This window comes from Mesocricetus auratus, unplaced genomic scaffold, assembly GCF_017639785.1.
Source record: "Mesocricetus auratus isolate SY011 unplaced genomic scaffold, BCM_Maur_2.0 Super-Scaffold_100009, whole genome shotgun sequence".
In the NCBI taxonomy this organism is placed as follows: Eukaryota; Metazoa; Chordata; class Mammalia; order Rodentia; family Cricetidae; genus Mesocricetus; species Mesocricetus auratus.
Window position 1 is genome coordinate 68,957,335 of NW_024429193.1, and position 12,757 is coordinate 68,970,091.

The window sequence follows — 12,757 nt, forward strand, 5'->3', positions numbered from 1 at the left end:
TGTCTCCAAATTGATACTTTAGATATACTCTATAGTGTGTATGGGTGGGTGGGTGGGTAGGTAGGTGGAGATACCCATGGAAGCCCAAAGAGGAAAGTCCAATATGGATGCTGAGATCCAAACTCTCAAGAGCAATAAGTGAGTCACTGCTCCAGCCCCTACTCTATACTCTGAACAACTAAGTTTCACTACTAGGCCCACTATTTCCCTAAGAAGCTTACTCTTGTTTCTAGCATTGCTTATAATACACCAGTTTCTTAGACAAAAGATAAATGCTTAGTACACCTTTTTTTAAATATATAGGGGAAAAATACCCTATTAATTATACAACATTTACTCGGTCAGCCAAATACTTCTCTGTCTCTTGTGGGTTGTGGTTTTCTTTTGGGGGGGGTTCTTTTTTGGTTTTTATTTGTTTGTTTGTCATATTTTAATGGATTTTGTTTTATTTTGTTTTGTTTTTTGCCTGTTGTTTTCTAAAGAGCGAGAAGGCACAGATTTAGATAGGTGAAGGTGCGGAAACTCAAAAGAGATGAGGAAGAGGAAACAATGATATTGCATGGAAATACTATTTTCAATTTAAAACAAAGAAAAGAAGTTATCCCCTCAATGCAGGGAAGGCCAAGTTATCTGGAAGCCAAGGCAAAAAACACATTCCCAGATAAAAATGGTAATAGCATCTATAGCTCCCTTAGATAACCCAGATTAAAACTGTAATTAAGAGTTAAGCCTGAATTTGAAGAGAATCAATCACACTAAAAATGGCAGCCACTGAAAGACTTAAAAAGAATTACTCATGCTTACTGAACATCTGAAATGAGAATGTATTTATCACATACAACACAGATCAAGAGAAATTAGATACAGGTACATAAAAATGTGGATAAAAATCACTGAAAGTTTGGATAGAGACTGCTGGAGAAAGTAACATTGTAAAGTCAATGAGAATAAAAAGCACGGAGGAATGGAAAGGCACCAATTATGAAAAATGGTAAGTAGTATCTACAGACATAGTCAAAGCTGGCCAAAATCCTTATTTTTCAGGTGTCTGGATTCTTCTCTTCCTATGATAGCTATCAGTAATTCACTACATTGCTGTGTGCTTATCATTTGTTATCAATGCAAAGCCTACGTTCTAATTATCACTACTTTCTATTGCTTATAACTCACTCATTTTGGAGACACAGTGAAAAGCCTTTAGGTTTCTAATTTCTTTAGTTCATCATTATCTGTGTTCTTGCAAAATTAATATCCTCTTTCCTCCATGCACAGGTAATACTAAACCTGCAATCAATGGTTATAACTGTTCTGTATAAAAATTCAACTCTCTTTTTCCTGTCTCTTATTTCATAAGGTAAACCTTAGACTTAAAATCCAACTCCTGTTCACTCCCAAACATATTTATCAGCCTCTGTATTTACATAAAATGTCTCCCATGTGATCTGGTAGAAACAATTCATACAATACATTATGCCATTCCCTCTATTTGTATATAAATTCTGACTTTCTACTTTACTCATAAATGTTACTCCAGAAATTCTGCCCTTTTTCAAACAACCATTTCCCCATTCTAAATATTCCTTCCCATTACCATAAAACTATGTTCCCCTGCCTTTTTAAAAAACAAAACATTTTTTCACTCTATCTCATCCCAAAAGGTGTATGTATATGTAAATATATATATACATATATAGCTTCATTTTGTAACAAAACTTCTAAAGAATAGTTCATATTCATTGTCTCAAATTCCCTCTCCACTCCCATATTGTTTTGAATTTACTGTTAAAGGGTGTTCTTAAAACTATGCTCTCCAAAACAACTAAATCATAACAACTTTCATGTACTACAGCTAGTAGTCTGTAGTTGGTTTGTTTGTTTGTTTTTTAAGTACTATTACTATTTGGGGGCCCACCATCCAGCTTTAAAAAAAATTCATGTAGACATATTCTTACTTGTGAATGCCCTGGTCTTTAAATTGGCTTCTTTCTAGCTAGCTTTTCTTAATTATCCTATCTACCTTTTGCCTCTGGGATTTTCCTTCCTCTATTATATATACCTTTCTGTATTTATTACTCCATGGTTGGTTGTTTGGCTGGGTGACTGACCGCTGGCTTCCTCCTCTCCTTTTCTCGTTCCTCCCTCCTCTCTCTCTTCTATTATTCTCTCGGCCTGGCAGCCCTGCCTATCCCTCTCTCCTGCCTAGCTACTGGCTGTTCAGCTATTTATTATACCAATCAGGTATTTTAGACAAGCAAAGTAAAGCAGCTTCACAATTAAACAAATGCAATATAAAAGAAAGACAACACATCTTTGCATCATTAGACAACTATTCCAGAGCATAAATGAATGAAATACATCTTAAAATAATATTCCATAGCATTGGTCAAATTTCATTTACCATCCTATCTTAATGAATTCACTTAGTCTGGGGACAATAAATATCATCAATGTGCTTAAAACACCTAGGTTAGCATCTCTAGTTTTATTTAACATCTCTACTTGAAAGTCTACTCACAAAGTCAAAACCATGATTTCTATTGGAATCCCTGGTTTTCCCTAATAACTGCTTTATCCACAAATCCATTGCATGTATTGGATAGAAACACTATGCTTTTAGTGGCACAGGGCAGAAACCTGGATAAATTCTTGTTATTCTTGAGTTCAGTAACTTTCCCTTATAATTTATATCTAACCAATTATGACTTCTATCTTTTATATCTTTAAAATATATCCAGACACCTTGTACTCTAGATTAAGTAGCAATCATGTTGAATTACTACTTAGCCCTACAGTTGATCTACTGGCTTCTAGTCTCCAATTCCTATCTGCAGAAGCCATAATGATCATTTCAAAACATAAGATAGTCTTCTTCCTCTATTTCAATTTACCACAAGATAATTTCTAAGGATACCCAAAACTTTGTTCTGTATTACTTATTGACCCTCTTTTCCCTACTTTTCTTTATTTAATCACTATTTTTGCTATGTTGATTTTGTTTTTCAGACATGGTAGGAAAGTTCACTGTATAGTGACTGTTCTCTTGGCTGAGAATAACTAAGAGTGCCTGTAATACATACCCAAATATCACCTTCTCAATGAGTCCTAATAAGACTACAATATCTTAAACTGCAAACCAATTGTTTATTCTCTCTTTAAAGCTATCCCTAAAATAGCATCTCATCCATTCTGCTCTGTATTTTCTTTTCCTATAGTATTTGTCACTATTCATGTATCGCACAACTTATTTTGTTTATAGTTCATAATCTATTACTGCCCTTTAGAATATAAGACACACAAAAAGATAATTGTCGGTTTACTGCCATGTCCTCAAAATTAATAACAATTTGATATAAAATATAATAAATACTGAACAAATGAGGAAACAGACTGAAAGATATAAAAGTGTTTGGTAATACCAAAGATCATAAATATTCAGACATCACAATGTTTCAGATATTGTTCCCCCTACTTTGATGTTTTCAACCAAAATATCCTTATTTACCATTTTCTAATGTCTTTATGACTAACAATACTGTCCATTGAAAATATATCTCAATACTTGTGTTCTTTGGTTAAGTTTTACCAGATTTTTCAGTGCTAAACGAATACACTGATGGGATCAGTCAAGCAATATAAATAATCATTCCTGAAGCATTCCTTTTGATTAGGGTACCATTCTGGAAAACCATCAACCTTCTAATCTATACTTTGAGAATCCAAGTCCATTAAGGAAAACCCAGCTATCACATATAGACACAAAATAACCGGCTCATCATTCTTGTTTCCCCATTAGTTCTACCTTATTAATCATTCATTCTCTTTTTTCCTCTCTTTTATTGAAAATACATGATTATCATACAATATATCCTCATCAGTTACCCTTCTCCAACTTCTCTGAGAATCCCACACCTTCTCTCCCATAGGAATCCACACCTTTTCTGCCTCTTCTTAGAATACAAACAGGCATGTAAAGAATTACAATAACCTATGATTCCCTCAGATCAGGCATCATTGTGACCTCTAGTGATCTAAACAGATGACACCAATTGGCAAGCTAAGCAATAGTGTAGAGACACCTCGAATGCCTATTCCTGATAGTGAACTTGATGTCTATAACCATCCTGGAGCCTTCATCCAGTGACTGATGGAAGCAGAGGCAAACACCCACAGTTAAATACTAAACAGAACCCAAGGAACCCAGCAACAGAGAGAGAGGAGCAAAGAGCAAAATGGCAAAGAATGGGCTGGCAAAACCAGCAGAGACAGCTGATCCGAACATGGGAGAGCTTTTGGACCCCAGGCCGAAAGCTGGGAGGCCAGCATGGGACCGATCCAGACCCCCTGAATGTGAGAGTTAATGAGGAGGCCTGGGCTACTTATGGGGTCCTGAGCAGTGGATCAGTGTTTATCCCTCAAATACTAACAGACATTGTGTGTCCATAACACAAAGAGGATTGCTTTCTCTGCCTGGACTCTTAGGGAAGTGCCTGGACCCTACCCTGAATGAAATGATAGACTCTAGATATCCCCTATGCGAAGGAATTGGCAATAGGGTGGGAGGATGGGGAGGATGGTGGGGGGGGTGCGGGAGGAGGGGAGGGAGAGGGAACTGGGATTGACATGTAAAACAAGCTATTTAAATTTTTTTTAAAAAGTGGCAAAAAAAGAATTACAATAAAATGAAATAATACACAACAAAAACAAATAAACCAGAATAAAAGAAAACAAACAGCAGAAAAAGAGCCAAAGAAAAGGCAAGAGATAAACATACAGATGCAAAGACACACACAGTCTTAAGCTGAGGATTCTCCTAAAAACACAAAACCACAAGCCATAACATATACACTAAGGACCTAAGAGGTGGGGGGGAAAAGGCCGCCCTGTTTATGAGAAAAGAACATGGCATTGTTTTCTGTTGGATATCTACTGCTGGACATGGGGCCTGAATATAGGAGCCATATGTAACCCCTAACCCAGTGAGACTCTGTTGGAGAATTGTTTTTTTTTTTCCCTTTGTAATCAGTTGTCATTAGACATAGCTTTCTGGTTTAGGGCCTGTGTCTACTTCTCTCAGCGCTGGGAACCCATCTGATTCAGAACCAAGCACATCCTGTGCATGATGACACAATCTCTGTGAGTTCCTTTGTATATCAGGCCTGCTGTGTTTAGAAGACCTTGTTTTCTTACCACGCTCCATCCTCTCTGGCTATTAAAATCTTTCTGCCTCATCTTCCACAGGGCTTCTTGAACCCTGAGGGAAGGGATTTGATGGAGATACCCCTTTAGCACTGAGTGTTACAAGGTCTCTCACTCACTCTCTGTACATCAAACGGCTGTGGGTACCTGCATGTATTTTGATCATTGTGTCAGTTTTTATGCCAAACTCATGTTCTTTTATTGTTATTATTGCTGTATACAAGTTGAGATCAGTGATGGTGACAGCTACAGCAGTCCTTTGATTATCTTAAATGTTGTTTCCTTTTTCATTTCTGTACTGCCATTGCTTCTATTTCCTACCACTAATTTCTTTAAGTGGGAATCATGTCTGCTGATCACCAACCCCACTTTCTTACCTCACAATAACACAAAGTAAATTGTGCTATTCTTCGTCATAGCCATGCCATGACAATGAGAGAAAACACAGACATGGAAACCTTAGAGAAAGTCGCAAACATGGCTGCTTTATACCAATACAAAATAGAAACATGAGACATAATTATTGAAAGTAAAAACCAGAAACTCATCAGCGTAACCATGAAGACTATAAAATGAATACATATTGGCAAAATGTATTAATCAATAAACAAAAGCACTAAAATATTACAGATTCAAAAACAGTATATACAGAACCTGAAAGTATCTGTTCATATGGGAAAAAAAGAATAGTTTAAAGTAAAATAAAAATAGATATAAAATAAATTACCTTCCTTCATTTACAAGTTCGATAAAAGCAAGGCCTGCATTCTTCTGAATAGAATTCTGCCACTCCTAAAAAAAACAGAGAAAAAAATAGCTGAGAAAACTATACTTATAGTAGTTCTTTTAATGCCACAACAAAAGACATCTTCCATATCAAGTTCAATTTTGTTTAGCTCTTAAAGAAAAAGTTATGCAAAGTCTGCTGCTGACTGAACACAGGCCTGAGAACACAGAGACTGACTGAAACAGAAAGTTACATTTTATTAAGTAAACACTTGCTTCAGTATAAACAAGAAGAGCAGGTCCATATTTTACTCCCCATTGTAGCTAAACTGATATAGCCAGGAGTCAGGATCAACAGCAGCAAAAATTACTTCATAATGAAAAAAGAATTGAGTAGCACAAAAAAAATGTATTAACTATAAAATACTCTCCCCAAATAACTACTAATAACATGGAGAATATGAATTGGAATATGAACAGCTATGAACTAGAAAACTATAATTTACTGGATTATAACTTAGCAATAGGTGTTACAAATTTCCTACTATATTCACTAACCATTAAAAATTTATATATTGACTTTATCCACTAAAACAATATCTATTAAAAAGTCTAAGATGGAAATCAATTAGTAGAGCACGTTCAAATAAATACTTTAATCCATACTTTCAAAACTTATGTAAAATAAGCATTAATACAATAAGAAGTAGAATTATAAGTTGAAATATTTTGAGAAATGCCATTCAATGTATCCATGTTTATGCACCAATGTGTCCATATCTGTCCATCATGCTCTATGCATCTGTGTATATCTATATAAAGATATATGTGTATTACGAGTATCTTTAAAAAATTAGGTATCTTTTTTCTAAATATTCTCAGAGTCTCTTGTATTATAAGTTATATGATATTGTTCAACTATTCTTTTTCTTTCTTGGAATCTAAAATGAAAGACTATGCTCAGCTACTTACCATTGCTCATCATCAACCAAATGTTTTCTAAATATTTTAAATTCTATGTAATTTCAAGCTAATTGCACATGGATGTGTATATTTCTTTCCTGCTTTTAATTTATTTGTAACCACTTTTGTTCAAAATTCATTGTGTTTTGAAAAGTCCAAGGACTAAAACAGCATGCCATGATTGTGCTCAATGACTTGCTATTTCCCAAAAGTGTTTGTATGACTATACTAATAGAATAAATGACTATTTATTTAAAAAAAAACAGCAGACATGCAAAGACATCCAATGACTATATCTGCCAAGGGAGTGAAAGGCAATGTATTATTAAAAAAAAAAGAGCAAGTTATAAAGACTTGTTTTCGTCTTAACATAAAGACGAAATTTTATACTATGTTTTGTCATGATAAACAAAGCTTTAAAAATTTTCTATTCCAGGTATATTTTATTATCCTATATTAATTAACATTGAGGAATAAGTGAAAAAGAAGTCTACAGATACCTTCAAAATTAACAATTGCCATCTAACAAATTATTGATACCCTAAATTGCTTTCATTAATACAAAGCAAATCGAGTGTAACACATATTTTAATATGATTCAAAGTCCTTTTCTTAAGGTAAAAATGAAATTAACAAACATGTAGTCCAACTAAGAACCACCAAATTCCACAAAAGAATTTGTCCTCTAGAGAAGGACAAGGAGCACCCATGTCTCTTTTCAGGTAGCAAGAAGATGAGGGTAAGCAGAAATTGTAGGTAAGTCCTTATATACAGAGCAGAGGGTCCCACACTTCACATTTACTCAACAGAGAACCATGGAATTCAAGCTAAATCAAAAAGTACTCTCAAAATTGTTTTGTCTTTGAGAGTATTATCTAGTATACAAATTCATATTATATTAGTCGAAACTATAATCAAAGTAGACTCCATTACATAATTCAAATTTCATATAGAGAAACATAAGCAAATACTTGTCTATATTTTCAGTAAGGTGGCAAACTTCATTTTATTTTACTTTTGCCTACATGAATTCTTACCTCAAAATAAAATTATAAAATATGCCATTTAAATTCCAAATAAAATTTAAATACCATTACTGAAGTTAAACTGAAAACATGTTAAAATTAGTACTTATAACTATAAAAATTACCAATTAAATTATCATAGTGACCTAAATTTAGATTGGCATACCAAATGAAATACTATTAAAAATCAAATCAGATCAAGAATTGGCTACAATAATATATACTAAGTTTTAAAGTCCTTTAAAAATATATTGCATACTTAGGTTTCTGACAGAAAGAAAAAAACACATAAAACAAAATTTTAATGCTATTATTCAGAAACCTGTTATAATTAAACCTACAACTTAAATGTTATCTTAAAAATTATTTTTAAAGGATAAGAATAGAACAAAACAAATTAGACAAGAAGGTACATAGACAATTGGAAAATTACAATTTTTGTTGATGCTCAGAGAATCAACTTTATCACTTGACTTCTTGTTTACACAGAGAACATTTATAAATCTTTTTTGTTTTTTGTTTTGGTTAAGGAAAAAGGAATAATATAATAAGTGACAAAGAAATCTACTCAGAATTAACAGTGCTCATGAAAGAGAAATTGAAGACCAACAAACAACATTCTTACATTCCTTTTTTTTTTTGACAATTCCAATGTTCAAACTCAATACATTTTCTATGTAATAAAACACTCTCTGCAGTAATTTGTGGAAGCTGCCAAAATTAAAAAGAATATTCATTAATCATGGTGTTTGAAGGCATTTTTCTCCACTCAGAAACAATTATCAACAAGGCGTTAGTCTAAACAATTTTATAAACCACAGTTCAATATAACCTTTAGTGAGTTTTAATATTTGAAAGAAAAGCTTAATGGTCATCATCTTTCATGCTCATTTCAATATTTCATCACACTATTTACAATTATATAGTGATGCAAAATGTACAGTACATTTAAAGGTCTTGGTTATCCTTTCCCCAGAGGTCCTGATGAAAACACGTTAAAAGCCTCAAATCCAACCACTAATGCAAGTAAGTAATTTCAAAACACACTTGAGCACTTTCAAGAGGAAGGACTCAAAAAGCAGCAGAGTCAATAATTTCATACCTGTGCCTAAGCTATATTTAATTGATTATCACATCCTAAGACCATAACTGTTGCCAAATCAATTTTTACTAAGACACAATCTTTGGTTACTAATGCTCTGAAGTCATGCAATGACAACAAATATGAGCACATTCATGAAGACTATGAGAGCTCCACAAAATGTCAAGCATGTGTTTTAGTAGGAAAGAAAATTTTTCTGAGAAAATAAAGCCTTTATTAATGATATTACATTGATATTCTCTATGTTCCTCCAACATAGAGAAAAATAAACCATTATTCCAATTATTTATTTAAATTAATTTAAAATTCTAACATCCTGAGATTAACTACATTTTTCTAAAAATCAAGTACATAAAGCATATTTCTTAAAGGTACTATACAACTTTACCTATATTTTGCAAATGAAATAGCTTAAAAGATAATAGTAGTTCCTAAAAATCAACATGTTCAAAACCACAGACCATATTTTGACAACATTCATTACATATAATTTTTCCTATCAATTTATTTTAAGAAATCAGCAGTTTTGATAATCACTGCAGTAATATATTATTTTGTGACCTATATTATTTGTAGATTAGCTTTTAACTTTCTGAGTAATTTCCAAGATTTTTAATAAGCGAAACATTTTACATACTTTCTAGAAATTGGCCTATCTGCTCTTAAGAAATATCTATTCAAATAATTAGTGAATTTCCTCAGTGACTTAAATTTGGTTTTAGAGGGTCTATTATGTTGAAACATGGTTTCACGTAGCCCAGAGTGGCCTTAAACACCCTATTTATTCAAAGCTAGCTTTGAACTCTTCATCCTCCTGCCTCCACCTCCCAGGTGCTGGGATTATAAGAATTTAGTCAGATGATTTTAGCTTTTATGCTTCTAGTTGCTGCTAAATTTCCTACAGCTCTTTATATAGTCAGAATACTAATCTATTGTCAGATAACAGTTTGCAACATTTTCTCTCAATACATATGCCATCTCTTCACCTATCACTGTTTCTCTTGCCAATTGGAGGCTTTGTGATTTGATATGATTATATTTACCTATTTGTTGTTGTTGTTGGTTAACTGGCCTATTATTCTCTCCAGAAGAGCACTGAACACAAACATTCAAGTGTCTCTCCTATATATTCTCTAATGGCAGTTTACTGGTTGTAAGCATTATATTTAGGTCCTGAATCCAATCTGAGAGGAATTTTATACATCTTGAAAGACAGATGTCTAGCTGAATCAGTCTGTCTAGAAACCAATATCCAGTTTAATTAGCATTGAATACTGACCAAAACAGTCTTCTCCAGTATGCTTGTATTGTTGGAAAAATTAAGTTCACTATAGTGATATGGGCTCTCTACTCTTTTTCACTGATGTTTGTGCCCATTTTAAAGACAAAACTGTGTTATTCTTGCCACAATAAACTTTTAGTTAATTTCAGGTCAGTTATCGTTAGGTCTTCAGCTCTGTTCTTTTTACTCAAGACTGAACTGGTTTATTACTGTCTTTTGAGTTGAATACCAATTTTAGGATAGCTTTTATCTTTTTCTGTGAATAATAAATACAATTTTTTCAGTAATATGAACATCTAGATTTTTTGTAACAATAAATGAACATGGAATGTCTCTCTGAACTTTGGTATCCAATTTAGTTTTTTTTTCAGTCATATTTGAAATAAGTTTTAATTAAGGACTGGCCAGGTAAATGGACTCTGGCCAGGTCCATACCTGGGTTCCCAGGAAATGGCACCGAGTCATGTTTTTCAGAGGCTTAAAAAAGCAAAACCCATAATTCACCCATGAGCAGCATACATCCTGATGTCTGCCTGTGTACCTCATGCCAACATCCAATCATGGAGAAGAGTATAACCTGACATATTTCCTGCCCAAATACCCCCCACCCACATGTAATCAAGCACATGTGGTGCAGATGGGTCAAAGAAACTTGTTTAAAGGAGTGAAAATATGTGGGTTGTTATCTCCCATAAACAGCAGCCTCCAGCACTTCAGGGGACAAGGGGCTTACAGATCAGAGGCAATTTTTTCATGCATCTCTTAGGCATAGTAACTAAAACATAAAACTTTGACTCTCACATCCCCCCCCCTTGAGTTGTATCCTGAATAAAGTTCTTGACTCTGTTTATACCAGGATCTAATAACCATCAGCTTAATGGACTGGAATCATCATTTAGTGAAAGCCTCAATGATGAAGAGCCAACAGCAATCGGCAGAAGAGACAAAGGCCCTGAGATGATTGACACATAACCAACCTCATGTTCCCCAAAAGGCTAAAATGTTGGGTCAACATGATACTCCCTAGCATAGGGGACAATACCCATGGTGCCTATCAGCATACCAGAAAAGGTACCTGTTAAAATCACATATGCCCAGATCAACTAGTAGATTGATTAGATGAAATAATTCTACAACATGATACAATACTCAATCTACTCCATGTAACAAAGAGAGGTTACTGTATAGCTAAAAGAGAAAATTATTATTAATATACACACTACTCAGTAATCATTAGAAATAATCTGGCTGTACAAAAAAAGGTGGGTGCTGAGATGAAGTAAACAACTGGTACCCATTCTCATTTCATTTTTTTAAATTAATGATTTATAATTCTTATTGGATTAAGCTTACTCTTAGTTTAGTTTTTGTCTTCTATTTATTTATGGTAACCATTTGAAATGGCACTTATTTCTAAACATAATATGGGCATATAACATGTTACTGTTTTTCATATATTTATTTTGTATCCTACAACATTTTATCAGTTCTAATAAATCTTGGTGGATTCCTTGGGTTTTGTGCATGCAAAATTATGTCATCTGCAAACAGACAATATCACCTCCTCCTTTTCTATTCAGGTGCCCTTCACTTCTTTCTCTTGCCTTCTGGCTAGGATTTTCTACTACTGTGTTGAAGAAGAATGGAGAAATCTAACAATTTCATCTCATTCCACACTGAGAGGAGCTTCATTTTTCATAATTTCTACAGTCATTCTTCACTCCTTAATGATAAATCTGAAAAGTATTTCAAAAGATAACCCTTGAACTCTGAAGTTCTTCAGCTTGCTACAGTCTGTGGCCAACCACCTCAATTGTATTTTTTCATTTATTGAGTTCTTCGATTCCAAGATGTTTGACTCTTTCATGGACTCTGTCTCATTGCTAAATTTCTCACTCATATCATGAAAAGCTTTCCTAATTTACTAAATTGTTTGTATTTCTTTATATTTGTTCTGTTTCCTTGAATTCTTTAAAAAACTCTTTTCTCTAAGAAAGTTGCCATTTTCCATTTTCCTTGAGTTCTGTTGATTGAGGTTTGTTACTAATCGGGCAGGTATTAGGTTGCCTTGTTTTTCAAAGATTTTTTTTTTTTTTTGTCCTTAAATGTATAGGCTGCACTGGCATCAGGACATAAATCAGTTGAGTATGCTACAATTTCTATGGGCCCACATGAACACCTACTGTAATCTCCACACAGCTTCTTTGTTTATAATAAACATCAAGAATGGCTATGGAAATGCTGCAGTAGGTAGGATGCCATTATCGTAAGCGGGACAGGTCAACCAGAAGTTCAGGATGTGGCACAAACACAGGTGCTGAGCACACAAGAGAATAACTCTATGTGGAGATGAGGATACTACAATAAGCTCAGGCAGGCTAAAGCAGGATGATGCAAAAAGAAGGGAGAGTATCCAAAAGACTCCATCAGTCACACAGAGAAAGAAATGCTCTAGTAGTCCAG

At 33.9% G+C, this 12,757-nt stretch overlaps 1 protein-coding gene across 4 annotated transcripts in view; it reads right to left on the minus strand.

Moving 5' to 3' along the window:
• Lrba (LPS responsive beige-like anchor protein) overlaps positions 1–12,757 on the minus strand; it is a 539,975-nt gene that overhangs the window by 369,887 nt on the left and 157,331 nt on the right. For all 4 annotated transcript variants that reach the window (XM_040752567.1, XM_040752566.1, XM_040752565.1 and 1 more), the window contains exon 35: positions 5,924–5,988. In XM_040752567.1, the coding sequence (XP_040608501.1) occupies positions 5,924–5,988 (65 nt within the window). The remainder of the gene's footprint in view (positions 1–5,923; positions 5,989–12,757) is intronic.